Source organism: Mauremys mutica, chromosome 2, assembly GCF_020497125.1.
Source record: "Mauremys mutica isolate MM-2020 ecotype Southern chromosome 2, ASM2049712v1, whole genome shotgun sequence".
In the NCBI taxonomy this organism is placed as follows: Eukaryota; Metazoa; Chordata; order Testudines; family Geoemydidae; genus Mauremys; species Mauremys mutica.
The window spans coordinates 47,773,673-47,793,708 of record NC_059073.1 but is presented as its reverse complement, the minus strand read 5'-3'; the positions used below and the strand labels follow the sequence as shown (position 1 = coordinate 47,793,708).

The window sequence follows — 20,036 nt, the reverse complement described above, 5'->3', positions numbered from 1 at the left end:
AAGCTTGGAAGTACAAAGTCAATGTGGTCTCTTAAATGGCAAAAAATAAGAGGATGTGCCTGATTCTATTCCCACACTGGAATAAATCAAAAGTAACCACACTGAATTCATTGGAGGTATGCTGCCATAAAACTGTGCAAGTGATTTTGTGCTATTGAAAGGACTTTAGGATTGTCTTGCCTATTCTAAAAGGGGGAAAAAAGAGAAAAAAGTATGTCCGAAAAAACTGATCACTCTCTCATTTTTAAATAGGAAATATTAAAATATACATTGATTTTTTTCCGTGACTTCAATCACATATTCATTGGGACATTCAGCAGCCACCATGTAGCTACAGGTCTGTCAGCACTTCCATTAGAAACCCTATTATTCAGAGTTAAAAACTTTGCATTGCACATTATTGGAAAAATGTGACGACTTCTGCAGAATTGTGGTATAGTAAAATATGGACTGTCTGTCTAATGGAAAAGCTTTCACACCACATGTGCACACAAGAGTCGCTCCAAAAAGAGGATAGATATTTCAAAATCTGGTCACCCTTTCTAGCACACTCAGAAGAAGAGGGCTCCCCAGCCAGCAAGCCAATCTGAGGCCAGGTTCTCTGAACATTAACCTGATCCTGAATAAGTAATAAGTAATGTACGATGCAGTATGTTAATATTTTACCTTAACTTTGTCTTAAGGAAAGTTTTAAAAAAAGTAATAAAGCCCATAGGTAGGGCCCTACCAAATTCATGAAAAACGCATCATGGACCGTGAAATCTGGTCTCCCCCTGTGCAGTGGCGTAACCAGGTTCTAAGTGTAGGGGGAGTAAACATAAAAAAGGCGCCCCCACCCCTTGGCTCCTCCTCTGGCCACGCTCCCACCTTGCCTCTCCCTCCCACCCCCCGGCAGAGCAAGCAGGAGGCTCCCAGGAGCAGCTCCAGGGCAGAGGTCAGGAGCAGCACATGGCAGTGGGGGGAAGAACAGCTGAATTGCCCAGCAATTGATAGCCTGCTGGGCGGCTGCCACACAGGGAATTTAGGGGAGCTGATGGGGGGTTGCCGGTCTACCCTGATTCCAAGCCCTCACTAGCTAGTTCCAACAGGCTGCTCTTTCTGCAAGCAGTGGACAAAGTAGGTGGCTCCCAAATGTTATAAGGGAGCATTGCACAACTTTAAATGAGCATGTTCCCTAATTGATCAGCAACGTAACAACGAAACAAAGTTAACCGGGATGACTGTAAGTGAGGAGTTACGGTAATGAATACATAGAATCAGTTTACTTTGCCCTCACACTATAGTAAGTACCGATGTTTAAAAGCAATGAGCAGACAGAGAATGAGAGGAATATGGAAAATGGAAACTTTCTCTCAGCCTCTCTCTAGTCGTAGGGTTTTTACCTACCTGCTTACAGGTTTTATAAAGCCACTCATTGTAATATTTGAGCACCTTCCATGTAATATCAATAGCAACAGCGATGTCCCTAGCAGACTCCATGGAGACTGTCACTTTTGCCTTCTGAGGGTAAAACCTCTACTCGGGGTAGGGTTTCTTAGATCTTCATTTACTTTTTTCAGTAGGGTCATAGGGTAGAAGTGGGTGTCAGTGTTGTGTCATTCTTAGGGTATGTCTACACTACAAGACTATTTCGAATCAACTTAAGTCGAATTTGTGGAATCGACCTTACGAAGTCGAATTTGTGTATCCACACTAAGGACACTAATTTTACTTTGTGAGTCCACATTAACGGGGCAAGCGTCGACTTTGGAAGCGGTGCACTGTGGGAAGCTATCCCACAGTCCCCGCACTCCCCGCTGCCCATTGGAATTCTGGGTATAGCCCCCAATGCCTGCTGGGGGGAAAACTGTGTCAAGGGTGGTCCTTGGTAACTGTCAGCATTCAACCGTCACTCCCGCCGGCGGGAAATCAGTTCGCGCACTTTTCCTGTTATAAGTGACAGCTCGGACGCCACAGCACTCCACTGCGATCATGGAGCCCGCTGCAATCATCGCTGCACTTATGGCCGTTGTCAACTCCTCGCACCTTATCGTACACCTCTTCAACAGTCAGATGCTGAGAAATCGGGCGAGGAGACAACGGCAGCGCGGTGAGGACATGAAGTCTCAAACTGGCACAGACCTCTCAGAAAGCACGGTACGCCGCGCTGTGGAGATCATGGTGGCACTGGGTCATGTTCATGCTATGGGACGGCGATTCTGGGCCCGGGAAACAAGCACAGACTGGTGGGACCGCATAGTGCTGCAGGTCTGGGATGAATCACAGTGGCTGCGAAACTTCAGGATGCGTAAGGGCACTTTCCTTGAACTCTGTGACTTGCTGTCCCCTGCCCTGAAGCGCAAGGACACCCGGATGCAAGCAGCCCTGACTGTGCAGAAGCGAGTGGCCATAGCCCTCTGGAAACTTGCCACACCAGACAGCTACCGGTCAGTAGCGAACCACTTTGGCGTGGGCAAATCTACCGTGGGGGTTGCTGTGATGCAAGTAGCCAACGCAATCGTTGAACTCCTGCTCTCGCAGGTAGTGACCCTGGGAAACGTCCAGGTCGTTATAGCTGGCTTCGCCGCGATGGGATTCCCAAACTGCGGTGGGGCTATAGGTGGGACTCTCATCCCTATCCTGGGACCGGACCACCAGGCCAGCCAGTACATTAACCAAAAGGGCTACTTTTCAATGGTGCTGCAAGCACTGGTGGACCATAGGGGACGCTTTACCAACATCAACGTCGGGTGGCCGAGCAAGGTTCATGACGCGCGTGTGTTCAGGAACTCTGGTCTGTTTAAACGCCTCCAGGCAGGTAGTTTCTTCCCGGACCACAAAATAACTGTTGGGGATTTGCAGATGCCTACAGTGATCCTCGGGGACCCAGCCTACCCCTAATGCCCTGGCTCATGAAGCCCTATACAGGCGCCTTGGACAGTGAGAAGGAACTCTTCAACTACCGGCTGAGCAAGTGCAGAATGGTGGTGGAGTGTGCTTTCGGACGTCTCAAGGGGAGATGGAGGAGCTTACTCACTCGCTCGGATCTCAGCGAAAACAATATCCCCATTGTTGTTGCAGCTTGCTGTGTGCTCCACAATCTCTGTGAGAGCAAGGGGGAGACCTTTATGGCGGGATGGGAGGTTGAGGCAAATCGCCTGGCTGCTGATTACGCTCAGCCAGACACCCGTGCCATTAGAAGATTCCAGCGGGAAGCGCTGTGCATCCGGGAGGCTTTGAAAGCTAGGTTCCTCAGAGAGCAGGGTAACCTATGACTGTCCAGTTGCTTTACAGAGAAGCTGAACCTGCCCCTGTTTCTTTACCCAGTTACTGTTGACTCTCCTCTGCAGTTTCATACCCCGTTCACCCCGTTTGCCCCCTTCCAACACACGTGTAAAAATAAAGTTAATGGAGCATTGTTATTTAAAAACCTTTTCTTTAATAATGATTTCGCGTTAAAGGGTTGAAACAGGGATGCGGACTGTGGTGGGTAGGGTGTGCAGTGATGTAGAGACCGCTTCTAGACTCTAGGAATGATAGGCTACTGCTCCTACAGCGGTCTCTGGGGGGAGGACGGTTACAGGTGGGTGTGCAGGAAGGGGTGAGGGACGGAGTTTGGGTGCAGCCTCTGGGCTGGGGGTGGGGGCGTAGGAAGGGGTGAGGGGTGTGTGGGAAGGGGGAGGAGGCGTAGGGGTTGCGGGCTGTGGCTGGGGCTGAGGGTTTGGGGCATTGTAGAGGCTCAGGGCTACGGTAGAAGGGCAGGGTGAGGGCAACCTGCCTTGCCATTTGTGGATGGCAGGCGCTAGGACCCTGGGGCAGCAGACAGCATTTGTGCCGGTAGCCGCTCTACTGTCAGGTAGGGACGCAGCGCGGGGGGAGGGGGGAGACGACACGCCGGGGGAGGGGTGGCAGGTGGGCGCTGGGACCTGCTCCAGGCAGGGAATTGATGGGGCGGGGGGAGACCCGCGTGGGCTAGGGCCCGATCCAGGCAGGGCCGGGGTAGAGACCCACCTCCAAGTATACCTGAAGCAGGGCACCTGCCGCCTATGAACAGAACATTAAAAACACCTCACAGACTGACCAGGGTGCCTAGTGACTGCACTCAGTGAGTAACCTGCTGTTGATCCTGCCCCCATGTCTGTACCCTGGTAATGGTGGCTGTCCTATGCAATTAACAAACCCCTCCCCCCCCTTCACAGAAAGTCTTCAGCAAACAAACATGACAGAAACAGTAATTAACAGCAAACTACTTTTAATACTCGACAACACAGTACAGGTAAGAACTTTTCAAAATCTAGGGACTGTGAACTTTTGGGTAATTTAGCAGTCCGCTGTGGTGCAGTGACAGTTTTCACGGCCCTTGGTGCCCCTCCTTCTTGTTATTCTGGGTGAGGTGGGTATTGGAGTGTGTGGCGGGGGAGGGCGGTTGCAGACACAGTGCAGGGGGGCTCTGTCCTCCTGCCTGCGGTCCTGCAGAACATCGACAAGGCGCCTGAGCATGTCCGTTTGCTCCCTCAGTAGTCCAAGCAGCGTTTGAGTCGCCTGCTGGTCCTCCTGACGCCATCTGTCCTCCCGTTCGCTGTGTGAGCGCTGCTGCTGTGTGAGGTTCTCCCTCCACTGGCTCTGCTGGTCCGCCTCTGCTCTGGAGCAGCCCATAAGTTCAGCAAACATCTCGTCCTGTGTCCTTTTCTTACGCCGCCTAATCTGCGCCAGCCTCTGTGAGGGGCATGGTGGAGCAGGTCGGGATACTGTTGCAGCTGTGTGATGGGGAAAAGGGAGTGAATTGCTTACAAAGATACATTTTCTCAAAAATGAAACGTAGTCTACTCATTGTCTGTGAACCAGACCATGGACAGCACCTATCTCATGCTCACTCACTCAGGGAAAGTTCGATTTCTCTGCATTCGCTTTCATTGCCTGGGGTATTGCACTGCAGACCAGACAAGCGGGGCAGGAAAGCTGAATCCGTGGAGCAGCCAGGCATGGTAAGCCAAAGGCTTTTGGCTGCTTAAAAGTCAATGTCCAGCTCTGTCCTCTTGCTGCAGGCAATCCTGAAAGCATAAACTCTGCCCCTGTTCCACCCCCTCGCGGTTTTCCCTTGGAAAAGATCCCTGTATGCTGCCACTCTGTAGCCTCCAGCACGTGGCTCTAAAGTGACGCTTCTTGTTGTTCTAAGGAACAGTGAAGCACTACCAATACTAATAGTACACAAATTACTCTACTTACATGCAGGAGTCTGCGCGCGAGATCACCCTGAGGAGGGTGTCACAGAGAGAGAGAGAGCGCATGCTGAATGAAAGCCAGCACAAGCCAGGGCCCTATGCTGCGATGCCCGTCAAGGCACTGGTCCCGGAGTACCAGCTGAGAACGTGGCGCGGAAAAGTGTGCTACCTCGGAGCACCCAATAAGCCAGTTCTCCCCAGGAACCTCCTACATAGGCTTTTCGACTACCTCCAGGAGAGCTTCCTGGAGATCTCCGCGGAAGATGCCTGTTCCATTCCCCTGTATATAGATCTTCTGTTCGCCTAGTCTATTTTCCTGTTCTTTTAAGAAATAAATGTTAACATGTTTAAAGCACTTACCCACTGATCCTTCTCCTGATTCAGGGTCCGTGGTAACGGCTGCGGAGGGTTGGTAGGGGATCTCAGTGAGGGTGATGAAGAGATCCTGGCTGTCGGGGAAATCAGCGTTGTAAGCGCTATCGACTGCCTCTCCCTCCTCATCTCCTTCCTCATCTTCCCCATCTGCGAACATCGACGAGGAACTGGCCGTCGACACTATCCCTTCGTCAGAGTCCACGCACACTGGTGGGGCAGTGGTGGCAGACCCACCGAGAATGGCATGCAGTGCCTCGTAGAAGCGGCATGTCTGGGGCTGGGCTCCGGAGCGTCCGTTTGCCGCTTTGATTTTATGGTAGCCTTGTCTCAGCTCCTTGACTTTCACACGGCACTGCATTGCATCCCGGCTGTATCCTCTGTCTGTCATGGCTTTGGAGACCTTCTCGTAGGTCTTTGCATTCCGTTTGTTGGAGCGCAGCTCCGAAAGCACAGACACATCGCCCCACACACCGATCAGATCCAAGACTTCCCGGTCAGTCCATGCTGGGGACCTCTTTCTATTCTGGGATTGCCTGGACTCCTCTGCTGGAGAGCTCTGCATCGTTGCCGGTGCTGCTGAGCTCGCCCCGATGTCCAACCAGGACATGAGATTCAAAGTGCCCAGACAGGAAAAGGAATTCAAATTTTCCCGGGTCATTTCCTGTGTGGCTGGTCAGAGCATCCAAGCTCGGACTGCTGTCCAGAGCGTCAACAGAGTGGTGTACTGTGGGATAGCTCCCGGAGCTACTAAGTTAGATTTGCATCCACACCTAGCCTAATTCGACATAGCCATGTCGAATTTAGCGCTACTCCCCTCGTCGGGGAGGAGTACAGAATTCGAACTAAAGAGCCCTCTATGTCGAATTAAATGGCTTCATGGTGTGGACGGGTGCGCGGTTAATTCGAATTAACGCTGCTAAATTCGAATTAAAGTCCTAGTGTAGACCAGGCCTTAGGGTGGAAAGGCTTTTTCAAAGGGGAAGGTTTTGCAACATTTCCTAAAGGCCGTCAGACTCCAGATTTACCTCATCTCCTCTGGAAATCTGTTCCATTGCTGGATCCCCTCAAACGGCCATGCTTTATCTCCCACAATACATCCTGGCCTTTGTTGTCTGCACTGGCCCAGCAGAGCACAGCTGTCATAGTAATTAATAGATTCAGTCTTTAATATATCTGGGACATGATGTTAATTGTTTTGAACATTAGGATCAAGTGCTTAAACTGTCATTAGAAGCTAACAGGTAGCCAGAGGAAACACTAACACAGGACAGAGGTGCTCGTAGCAGCCCAAGCTATGGAGAAGACCAGCAGTCACGTTCTGTAGCAGGTAGAACCTGTGCCTGTTTCCTTAAGGTTAATATCCATCCTTTAGGAGCCAGAGAGTGTAAGTTTTATAGACTGATTACTAAACAATTGCCTTACATAAAAAGAAAGCAAATGGAAAGCCAATGTGATCTCTGATCTTGTGGCAACAAAGATACCTTCCAGCAATCAAGTGCCCAGATTTCTAGAAATGCTCCCTTTTTATTTTAAATAAAGACTAATCCAGGACAATATGGAAGGGAAATAGCACCAAAAAAAATGCAATTCGTACAAAGATCACAATTAAACACGTTACAAGAGTTTTCAATCACTGTAAAAATGTTTTAAAAACTGAAAGTTGGAAATTATTAGATGCCCTATTCAGACCAACATTTCAGTCCATTTCTGCAGGGGAAGTGTCACATTTTTCACGCATGGGCAAAACACACATGTTCTGTTTAGAAAGAAAATTTTCCTGTGAATTGTAAAGGTCCTTTATTGCTATGCATAATAGGCTACATCAGATGCACATCAGGGAGCACAGGAAAAAAGAACAAAATATGTTAATCACTTTAAAAAAACCAACCCTGAAAAAGTTCTCCTACTAGATTGTATTTAAGTTTAGGGCAGGATTTCCCAGGAACTTTGAAGCGAATAGATACAGTGACAGAGTTTTGTTAGAACAAGTGCATTAATACTGAATAAAATAAACTAACCGTTCGTTATTTATTTTTATAGAAATATGTTACACTGAGGCCTTATCCAGCTTCTACTGGCTCAATTCCCACTGATCTCAAAGGGAATATAAATTATCCCTAAATACACCACAACAAACATTGGAAAACAAGTCAGACTGCTAGAGAGCTGACCACTAGTGTCTTCTTATGAAGTTTCTGAAAAGAAAAACTAATCTGATTGCAAGATATTTTGAAAAGTTTATCAGGAATTCCAAATATCACAAGTGAAAAGTACCAAACAAAATTTATTTTGATCATATCAATGTATCCACACAGGGGCCAATAGATTATTATTTTATTATTAATTTAATAATGTTTTGTGAGCTGGGATGGAACCTGTCATAGGAAGTTGCAGGAAGTTTTGACAGCTGTCTCAAATGCCTAATGGCATTGTAACTGATCTATTAGAAGCAAGTTACTTAACTTCTACCTGGCCCCACAGCAGCTAGATGCTTCCTTTCACAAGAATGGTTTTCTAGTTTGCTTGTACCAATTCTTTTAGAGGCCTGATCCTCTGTTCTTGAGACTAGCACTCACAGGTAAGGGATTGACCACATGCTTCCTGTAAAAGACATCTATACTGCTCCCATGCCATTTGGTCAAACTCTTCTAATTAGGAGCATATGCAGCCTTTACACAGAAGGAAAGGGTATTAACTTTGAATAATAATCTTTATTAGTTTATTTTAAAAGGTACATTTTAATCCTGAGCTACTGCTTTTGTACATTTGTCATCATACAAAGACATGTCATTTACAATTTGAAGAATACATTTATTGTGCTCCAAATCCTCATCTGAATGTCACTTTGTCCTAACAGGAAGATAGATAATTTAAAATAATATACGTATCCCTGGAACATCCACATTAATTTACCCCAACCCCATTATCTACAGACTACTGTCTTCTAAAGAGCTCAGGACATTCCTTCTAAATTTAGCAAAAAACTAGTTTAAAACTGTAAAGATGGGCAGTGCAAGAACTGGTCCCTTAACCCTTTGTGAATACATCATTAGAAAATTTAACTGGTTTCAGTTTCCGTATTCTCTTGAATGAATTGCCAATATCAAATTGACCAGCTGTATTTTGAAGGAATGATCAGAGTAACAGTTTACTCATTTTCATATTACATAAGTATCTCCTTTTGTAGTGACCAATGAAAAATTCTCCCAACAGGAAAAGTTTATGATGATCAGATGAAAGTAAGAGGTAACCCATCATCACCCTATTTTCAGCTAAATTACACCTAAGTATTATAAAACAAGTCATATGAAACACTTCCCTTCGACCCTGTAAAGGAACTCACACAAACAACCAGAGCAAAGTTCCATAAATCCAAACGTGGCTTTTAGGATTTGCCTGTAAAAAAAGAAACATTAACAAGTCCCAGGATCCTTGAAAAAAAAAATATCCAAGTTGAATTCCAACATTGGATAAACTGACATTTCTGTTTCTAACTGGATTACCAAAATATTGCATCTCTCTACCTGAAAACCTGAAAGCATACAGTGTTTACAAATGTTGACTCTCTAGCAACAGTGTCAGTCTTCAAAAGTACACTCGTAAATTTCACTTCCTGAATAAGGTCGTTATGATCTTAGGTAAAAGTTACAGTAAGCAGTTCAAGCAAATTGCTTATTGCTTAGATTTTAAAGCAAGCCACTTTAATACAGTTTTAATGAAAACGTAAGTACAAATATGAAGTTACTGTAGAAACACTTATAAACACCTGTTGCTTTTGACTACTTACTGACACCCAAACAATGGCACAGACTGATCTTAACATAATAAAAAGGAAACGTAAAATTTAATACTGTTTGTTGGAATTAAATTCAACAATACCTTTAAGACAGGTGCATGAACATGTAAACAAAGCTTTAGTATTCAGAGCTTGGGAATCTAGCAGCAAAACAAACTATTTTGCATATAATGTAGTGCAATGAACATTTGTTCTTAAAAGATCCCCAGTCTTAAAACTACTTGTAACAGAATGGAATCCTTAAAGGAAAAGTTTTAAAAATGTCCAACATGTAGCATCCAGAATCATTAGACTTTTTCACCTGCTGTAACCTACCATTATAAGTCTATGCAAAACTGTGCTCTGGATAACTAACTTTTATGGCTCCCCAGTAACAGGCTCGAATAAGGCAGATCAAGCCTAAGAGATAAGCAATAGCCCAAGAAACATATGTTGCATGGAAACGCCTGGCAAAATCTTGCGTACCAACCTAAAAAAAAGAAAAACAAATGTCAGCAACACAATAGTCTAAGCAATTTGAGAGGGGAAAAAAGTGTTTTTAGAGAAACATATTAAACTTAGACACTGTCAAGGGTCACAGTACCTTTTTTTTTAGTTCCATGAAGATATTTTTTTTATTTCAAGTCAACGATGCCAATATTTAAAATTGTACCAAAACTCAAAGAAATTGCCTTTAAACTCCATATATAGTTTCTTACTTTCACTCCCTCCACTACAGGCCAGTCCTCCACTACTCATCTGAGGATGCAAAAGGCCCATCACAGAACCAGGGCAGTTATACTGTGCAAGTTAAGGGTGTCAGTAAGCTCAGAGAGACAAAATTCAACTCCTGTGCAGGGGGCTCCTTGCACCGCAGTATGTAGTTGTGGGGTTGCTGTCATTCTAAGGCTGCAGTATTGACTACAGAGGTTCCATTACTGTTCTGCAGGCTGGAGACATGGGTACAAGAATGTAGACTATGTTCCCAAACCTCTCTTCCCCACCATGTAATGGAAACGCAGCAGTTTGGTTGCTAAGGGGCTCTCCTCAGTCTTCACCCCTAGAAGACTGGAAGATATTTACAGTGATACTATATAGCAGCACCAACCTCTATTGGCAAAAATGGGAGAAACATTCCCATTTCACTGGTGACAATATGAACTGTAGCGTGCCAGATGTTTGTGTTCAGCTCTTGAGATTGGAGGGTAAATAGGTGGTCGGGGAGAGGATAAGGTTGTTTTTTTCCCCAGTCGTGTGTGGATTGAGGTACAGGTTTCAGGGTGTTAGGGTAGTCATAGGTAAGTATACAGGAAGGGGAGAGAAGCTTCAGGAATTTGATACATAGCTACAGGATGCTTGAAACAGAACCCATGTTCCTGAGAGGATGCCTTGTAAATGGGAGATAACAGAAGAAATCCTCCCCATTTGGGGCTGAAATGGCAGACGGAAAGAAACCTTTTACGGCCCTGGATCTCAGATGGAAAGGGGAGTTTGAATTATGATTTCTGGTCTGGTTTACAAATGGAATGTTTCACTCTGAGAAGCCAAGATTTGGGCCAACACTTAACGGGAGATTTTCTGGCTGAAAAGTAATGGAGGTTGGTATCCACAGTAAGTGGTGAGATTACAGTATAAATCAGGGGTCAGCAACCTCTTGCACGTGGCTTCCCAGGGTAAGCACACTGGCAGGCCAGGCCAGTTTGTTTACCTGCCACATCCGCAGGTTCGGTCAATCACGGCTCCCACTGGCCGTGGTTCACCGCTCCAGGCCAATGGGGGCGGCAGGAAGCATCTGCCAGCACATCCCTCGGCCCGCGCCGCTTCCTGCCGCTCCCATTGGCCTGGAGTGGCAAACTGTGGCCAGTGGGAGCCGCGATCGGCCGAATCTGTGGATTTGGCAGGTAAACAAACTGGCCCGGCCTGCCAGGGTGCTTACCCTGGTGAGCTGCGTGCCAGAAGTTGCCGAACCCTGGTATAAATCTATATCCCATCATCCCAGCAGGTGGGTCAGATTTTCAAGGAGAAAACTGGAACACTGCAATTGGGGTGTCACAGGAAAGCATCAGAGTGAGAGAAAAGGGAATTTGGTAAGGAAATGGGAACAAAAAAGCACCATCCCCATATCAGGATGAAAACCTGGAAGCTTTATAGAAGACAGCAGCAGGGGAGGAGACAGTATCTTTCTGTGACCATACTGTTGTCTCATACTACTAATTCTCCCAACATCTAGCTGTTACCCTTCCATCCTTCCCATCCACATACCAGCCAGCCTCATTTTCCCTTGCTCTCAAACTTCCCATCTCCCTCCTGACTCAATCTCCCATAACTCTCTTCAGCCCTCCTATTACTCAGAAGCCTTCCTGTCCCAGCCCGATGCCCTCAAGCTGAAAATTGTTCCTCTTCCTACTTAACCTCTCCACAGCTCAGCACCACATTTCTTCCCCCTCACCTCCCGAGCCCTCTCTGACATGACACTCTCAGGATGAGAATACACCCTATGCAACTCTCTAGACTAAAAAAAAATCCATCCCTGGACTCAGAATTCTTCCCCTCCCTTTCCACCATTGCTAGGGAGAGCAGGCTGGAACTATGTTGTGCTGCTAGTCCCCACTCAAACTGCACCAGCCCTTCTGCTGCCTTTCTCAGTGGCAGGAGCCAACAAGGCTAGCAGAGTGAGACTGCTGAGCTGACCGCAGAGGCTAGCAGGACACTTCTGCACAGGAAATACAAGTTTGATTGTTTGGAGAAGCCTTTGCAGACTCAAAATCCAAAACAGAGGATCCAAAAAGGTGGCAGGTCACCTGTGCTGCATCTGAGCTTGAAGGAAGTAGAAATCATAAATATTAAATTAAGGAACTTGGATAAGGAGACCCTAAGAAGGCATAAAAATCTGACAATAAAAGCAAATGTCAATAATGTGCTAGCCAAGGCGGAGGGATATGGCCAGGCTCTGTGCTATAGTAGACCTAGTCATGGAATAACTCAAGAGTTAACCTAGTTCATGGGACTTGGGATAACTATTAGTTAACGCCAATTAACTATTGATTCTTAAATAGCTAAAAGCACAATTCATCAGTGAAGCCACAGAATCAAAACAACATTTGCTGGGTCAAACCACTTCAGGAAAAAGTTGGGAACTTCACAAGAAGTGGAAAAACACTTCTTTCTATATTTCCTTCTATAACTTGCATCTAGATTCCTAAAATAATTCTGGTCTGAGAATCACAGGATTATAAATGACAAAATGTAAATTTGTTGAAGTAAGAGAAGGAATCAAAATCAGGCTGGACAACTGAGATGCTAAAGAAGCACTCAAGGACGATAAGGCCATTGTGGAGAACCTAAATGAATTCTTTGCATCAGTCTTCACAGCTGAGGATCTGAGGGAGATTAGCAAACCTTAGCCATTCTTTTTAGGGGACAAATCTGAGGATGTGTCCCAGATTGAGGTGTCATTAGAGGAGGTTTTGGAAGAAATTGATAAATGAAACAGTAATAAGTCAACAAAACCAGATGGTATTCACGCAAGAGTTCTGAAGAACTCAAATGTGAAATTGCAGAACTGCTAACTGTGGTATATAACCTACCATTTAAATCACTTCTGTACAAGATAGGAAGATGGCTAAGGTGGCACCAATTTTTTAAAAAGGCTTCAGAGGTGATCCCGCCAATTATAGGCTGGTAAAGCTAACTTCAGTACTGGGCAAACTGGTTGAAACTATAGTAAAGAACAGAATTATCAGACATATAGATGAACATGATTTGTTGGCAAAGAGTCAACATGTTTTTTATAAAAGAAAATCATGCCTCACCAATCTACTAGAATTCTTTGAGGGGGTCAACAAGCATGTGGACAAGGGTGATCCAGAGGACATACTGTACTTTGAGTTTCAGAAAGCCTTTGACAAAGTCCCTCACCAAAGGCTCTTAAGCAAAGTAAGCTGTCATGGGATAAGAGGGAAGGTCCTCTTATGGATTGGTAACGGGTTAAAAGATAGGAAACAAAGGGTAGGAATAAATGGTCAGTTTTCAGAACAGGGAGAGGTAAATAGTGGTGTCCCCCAGGGGTCTGTACTGCGCCCAGCGCTGTTTAACATTCATAAATAAACTGGAAAAAAGGGGTAAACAGTGAGATGGCAAAATTTGCAGATGATACATAACTGCTCAAGATAGTTAAGTCCAAACAGACTGCAAAGAGTTACAAAGGGATCTTACAAAACTGGGTGACTGGACAACAAAATGGCAGATGAAATTCAATTTTGATAAATGCAAAGTAATGCACATTGGAAAACATAATTCCAACTATACATATAAAATGATGTGGTCTAAATTAGCTGTTACCACTCAAGAAAGAACTTGGCGTCATTGTGGATAGTTCTCTGAAAACATCCACTCACTATTTCCTTTTGTTTGTTTTAAACCTGCTGTCATGATTTTATAGACCTCAATCATATCCCCCTTTAGTTGTCTCTTTTCTGAACTGAAAAGTCCCAGTTTAATTAATCTCGCCTCATACAAAAGCTGTTCCATACACCTAATCATTTTTGTTGCCTTTTCTAAACCTTTTCCAATGCCAATATATCTTTTTTGAGATGGAGTGACCAGATCTGCACACAGTTTTCAAGGTGTGGGCATACCATGGATTTATATAGAGGCAATATAATATTTTCTGTCTTCTTATCGATCCCTTTCTTAATGATTCCCAACATTATTTTCACTTTTTTGACTGCCGCTGAACATTGAGTGGATGTTTTCAGAGAACTATCCACAATGACTCCAAGATCTCTTTCTTGAGTAGTAACAGCCCAAGAATTTTAATTTCACTGCATGATACACTGTTCTACTTTTATTGGAAAGGCTGAGTAAGACCATCACGATTACCTTCTCCTCACCTTTCGTTATTTTACATCTCTCTATCTGGCCCTCTTACACATCTACCTGTAAACACTTCTGATGTTTTAAATCTCTCTGCATGTGCAAATCTTTCCATGTCTCTAGGAATTTTTGCTGCTCTTCTCATCTCTCCTATATCCATTTTAAGAGGGGTGACTAGAAAGAAACAGCAGACAACGTAAGAGAGTACCATCAATGTATATAATGGTATATTAATATATGCAGCATTAAACTTTGTCCCTTTCCTAATATAGCCTAACAGATTGTTTGCACACATCTGGTCAGTGTGCTGTAGTGGTAAAAAAAATCACTGATCTTTTTATGAATTGTTACAGTTAAAGCAGAATCTATCAATTTATTTAAAGTAGCTAAAATTATTTCTTACAATAAGTATTACTTTGTGCTTGTCTGCATTGTATTTGTCAGTCATTGTGTTGCTTAACTATTTAGCTCTCAAGTTACATAGGCACCTTTTGCAAATTATATCTTCTACCATACTGTGACAGAATGTATGCACCCTGTGTTCACACCCTAAACACTACCAAAATATTTTCTGTAGAAGACACGTCTTGTAAGATACCATTTGAAAACGCATAATTTGCTGGTCAGTATAGTCCTGATGCATGGCAACACTGTATGTAAAGTTATAAGATTTGCCTGTATAGTGTTATTAAAACATGATCCGAACCCCACAGCCCTGCCCAAACTGAGGGTGGCAAACAAGTCTGTCCTAAACAAAGAAACGTGTGCTCTGCTTAATTTGCACTTCAGCAGTAAATGGAGTCATCATGCAGGAAGGGAAACAAAAAAAGCTCAAAAGGGTGATAAAAAGCCAGCAGGGAACATCCTTCTCCATAGACTCTTTGTCTCCTAGTGTCCAGCTGGAAATGTTTATCAAGAGAAGGATGGAAACAATACAAAGAACGGACAAATGCCCTAAGGCACCCTTTCCCCTGACCATTATATTCACGGCACCTGAAGCAACAAAGGACTCTGGAGAACAAGACCTGACCTTCAGGGGTTTGGTCAGTAAGACTGCTGAAAGCATGTGGTCAGAAACTTTCTTGAATCTGGTATAGTTTGTTAAGTTAGGTATTAGTAAACATTTTATCTTTATTTTACCTTTATTTTTTCTTTCTGACTTTTATGCCTCATTACTTGTATTCACTTAAAATCTCTCTCTTTGTAGTTATTAAACTTTACTGTTTTATCTAATCCAGTGTGTTCAAATTGAAGTGTCTGGATAAATATTTGGGGTGACAAGTTGTATGCACATTAATCTCTTAAGGGAATAACTGACTTAATATAATTTGTACTGTCCAGGAGAGGGCTGGGCAGTACAGGACATATGTTTATTGAAGAAAATCTAAGACTGGGAAAGTGTTGGGGTCACCCTGCTGTATAGCCACCGCTGATGAGAACGAGAGTGTAACCCAAACGTGGCTGGCAGGCTGCAGGTACATACAGACACTCAGGGTGTGGCCTGCATGTTTGAGTGACCCAGGTGAGAGCTACTTCAGCAAGGCATTGTAAGGCAACCAAGGTTGCAGGGCAGGAGTGACACCTGCTCATTAGTCCGGATTGTACGCTGGTATGTCACACTTACTCCGTGGCCTTAAAGCTGGTGTTGTGCATAGTTCTCTATCAAAAATTTTCTAGAGACCATATATATTTCACTCTTGTCCCTCAGGGACAGGAAGGTTTAGTCTACATGGCTTCCTGACAGTCTCTTGAAGCTAGATCAATATCACGAATAGAGCTGGTCACAAATTTTCTATTGGAAAATGCTGATTTGCAAAACTGAAACATTCTATTGGAATGGGTCAATTTCAATGAAACGGCTGATGAAACCAAACCTAAGAGGCCTAATTTCCTGACTATGTGGCAGGCTGCCGAGGAGCTTGGGCTTCCAAGCTCCTCACCTGGCAGGAGGCCAAAGAGCATTTCTTGTCTCAAAAACACTAAAAAGTTCCCGTTGAGGGAATGCTTCAGGGTTTCCGAAACTTAGCATTGTGAAATTTCAGTTCCGCAAAAAAACGTTGAGGTTTTGGTTTTTCATCCAAATCAGGAATAATTTTTTTTCCCAAAACCTCAAAGTTTCTCATGGAAATGAAATACAGTATCCCAGCCAGTTCTAATCATAACCTTAAAAGAACCCACCAGCCTTTTAAAGTTGCATGCCAGAGCATAAGTACATGATTAGTGGGATGATGACCGAAGATAGAAATACTGAAGGTAGAAATTGAAAAGATTCTACTTAAATGCTGGAAAAAGGAGGAGACCCACTGCAAATTAATATTAAGTGCATTACTCACAGTTAATCCAACTCCAATGAAGATGCATATCATTCCAATGGTAATGTATGCGCAGCAGCGTCTTCGTGGGAGTGCACTTCCGACAGAGGAACTGTAAATGAAATGTTTATTAGATTAGATCCACACAAAAATGTTAAACCATTTAATATATGCCATGTTAATGTTATATTGCTTTAGATTTTTAATCAAAATGTTGCGTGGTACCAAGTCAAACATCTTACAGAAATCTAAGTATATTACATCAACCACTATTACCTTTATCAATAAAACCTGAAATCCCATACACACACAAAAAAAAAGTAGTTTGACAATCTATTTTCCCATAAATCCATGGTGATTTGAATTACATTACATTACCCTCCTTTATTTCATTATTAATCAAGTCCCATATCAGCTGCTCCATTATCATGCCTGGAATCAATGATAGGCTGACATGTCTATAACTACCCAGTCACCCCATTTACCCTTTTTAAAAACTGGCACAACATTAGCTTTCTTCCAGTCTTCTGGAACTTCAGCAGTGCTCAAAGGCTTGTTTAAAATCAACTTTAATGGCCCAGTGAGCTTCTCAGACAGTATTTTTAAAACTTATGGATGCAAATTATCTAGACCTGCTGATTTAAAAGTGTCTGACTTTAGTAGCTTCTATTTAACATCCTCCTGGGATAGTAGCGGAACAGAAAGAATGTTATTATATAATGAGACTGCATCATCTGTTTTTCCCCCAAATACAAAGCACTCTACATCTGCAAGTGTAGCCATGCCCTAAACAAGTTTGACTAAAACCCTACTTCAGCAATCCACTTTTAATACACAATATTACAGGCTGGGGAAGAAGCTAGGCATGATTAGATTAAGCAGCCGGTTGCTAATGAGCTGTCTAACTCACTCAGCTCTCTGCCCCTTGATGCCTTGGTTAGTTTTATTTTGGGAGATGGCAGTAGCAGTAGGGATGGGAGAACTAATGACAAAAGTATATCTTGCCCAAAATGGAATCTTTTGTCTAAATATTTGGAAGTATTCTTCTGTTCCCTCAACACCACATATTTAATGCTATTCTCCACCACCACACTCTCCTCCAATAAACACACACACACACTTTTGAAGTTATTCTTGTTATAGACTCAACAGATCTCCCAATTCCTCTGCTGGGCTGGCTGTTCAATTCCAGTATGGCAAGCCCTGAGGTGAGAGGCACACAACAATCAAGCAAAACTGTCAGGCACCATAGACAGAAGCAAGACAGTGCTACAGTTTTATTTAAGGTAAAAAACCTCTTTGCATCAGTGTAGGAAGGAGACTTCAAAAATTTGGATAGCACCCAAACTTTCTGGTGTATTATCCAAAACATCCTTTGGAGGTCTGCTATTATTACCTATGCGTAACTTAGAGACCATACACAAGACCCTAAAAGAATCAGCTTGGGGCTGCTAAAATTTGAAATTTTACTTCTGAGATTCCCCTAGCCAAGACACAGACCAATTCTGATTAGTAACAAGAAGAGTCATTTGTTCCAACTTTACATACTTTATATTTAAGTTTAAGTGATTTATAGTTAGCACCATGGCATCTAGGCATCCGAACAAAAAATGAAAAGGTTATCCAGTAGCATTGTATTGCTCCCATCTTAGCAGCCATGTTTTTAACAATAAGAGTGAACATGAACCAACCAAACAAAACCCCCAAACTAAACCCAAATACAGAACCCCTCCATCCATCTTCACTCGATCCTGGAAACAGCCAACAATACTTTCTGGTTAAAAGCATCAGAAACTGTTAAGAGATCTACCAACGTCAATATACAGATATTACCCTTGTCCATTACCAGAGGGACATCAAGCACAAGTAATAATACTGATTCTGGACAGTACCCCAGCCTGAAACCAGACCAATAGGGATCAATGTAATATGTGGAATACAAGAATAAACTGTGGCTGACACTACCACTTTCCTGGTGGTGTTTTCTTATTAACAAGAGATGCTGGAGAAAAGCTGGTAAGTGGGCAGCTGATAATTCTGTTCTTTACTATAGATTTTGTCCATTATGGGACACATAGATGAACACTGTTTGTTGGAGAAGAGTCAACACAGCTTTTGTAAAGGGAAATCATGCCTCACCAATCTATCAGAATTCTCTGAGGGAGACAAACAAACATGTGGATAAGGATGATCCAATGGATATAGTGTACTTGGACTTTCAGAAAGCCTTTGACTAGGAAAGGCTCCATCACCAAAGGCTCTTACGCAAACTAAGCAGTCATGGAATAAGAGAATCATAGAATATTAGGGTTGGAAGAGATCTCAGGAGGTCATCTAGTCCAATCCACTGCTCAAAGCAGGACCAACACCAACTAAATCATCCCAGCCAGGGCTTTGTCAAGCCAGGCCTTAAAAAACTTCTAAGGATGGAGATTCCACCACCTCCCTAGGTCTTCTCATGGATCAGTAACTGATTAGAAGACAAGAAACAAAAGGAAGGAATAAATGGTCAGTTTTCCGAATGCAGAAAGGTAAATAGTGGTGTCTTCCAGGGATTTGTACTGCGACCTGCGCTGTTCAACATATTCATAAATAATATGGAAAAGGGGGTAAACAGTGAGATGGCAAAGTTTGAAAATGATACAAAATAACTCAAAATAGTTAAGTCCAAAGCAGACTGTGGAAAGTTATAAAGGGATCTCACAAAATTGGGTGACTGGGCAACAAAATGGCAAATGAAATTCAATGCTGATAAATGCAAAGTAATGTATTTTGGAAAACCTAATCACAACTACGCATACAAAATGATGGGATCTAAATTAGATTTTACCACTCAAGAAAGAGATCTTGCAGTCATTATGGATCACTCTCTGAAAACATCCACTCAAATGTACAGCTGCAGTCAAAAAAGCTAACTGAATGTTAGGAACTATTAGGAAAGGGATAGATAATAAGACAAAAAATATCATGATGCCACTATATAAATACATGGTACGCTCACAACTTAAATATTGCATGCAGTTCTGGTTGCCCCATCTCAAAAAATATATTAGAAATGGAAAAGATATGGAGAAGGGCAACAAAAATAAGTAGGAGTATGGAACAGCTTCCATATGAGGAGAGATTAAAAAACTGGGACTTTTCAACTTTGAAAAGACACAACTAAGGGGGGATATGATACAGGTCCACAAAATCATGAGTGGTGTGGAGAAAGTAAATAAGGAAGTGTTATTTACTCCTTCTCATAACACAAGAACTAGGGGTCACCAAATGAAATTAATAGGCAGCAGATTTAAAACAAACAAAAGGAAGTATTTCTTCACACAGTGAAGTCAATCTGTGGAACTTTTTGCCAGAGGATGTTGTGAAGGCCAAGACTATAACAGGGTTCAAAAAAGAATTAGATATATTCCTGGAGGAGAGGTCCATTAATGACTATTAGCCAGGATGGCCAGTGGTGCAACCTAATGCTCTGGGTGTCCCTAAGGGTACATCTAC

General features: G+C 43.4%; 1 protein-coding gene across 2 annotated transcripts in view; it reads right to left on the bottom strand.

Annotated features, from left to right (window-relative positions):
- Positions 1-8,323: 8,323 nt before the first annotated feature.
- The window catches only part of PIP4P2 (phosphatidylinositol-4,5-bisphosphate 4-phosphatase 2), a 59,600-nt gene continuing 47,887 nt past the window's right edge, over positions 8,324-20,036 (bottom strand). For both annotated transcript variants that reach the window (XM_045006191.1, XM_045006190.1), the window contains exons 6-7: positions 16,560-16,650; positions 8,324-9,841 (exon numbers count right to left, since the gene is read on the bottom strand). In XM_045006191.1, the coding sequence (XP_044862126.1) occupies positions 9,698-9,841; positions 16,560-16,650 (235 nt within the window). In that variant the 3' untranslated portion in view covers positions 8,324-9,697. The remainder of the gene's footprint in view (positions 9,842-16,559; positions 16,651-20,036) is intronic.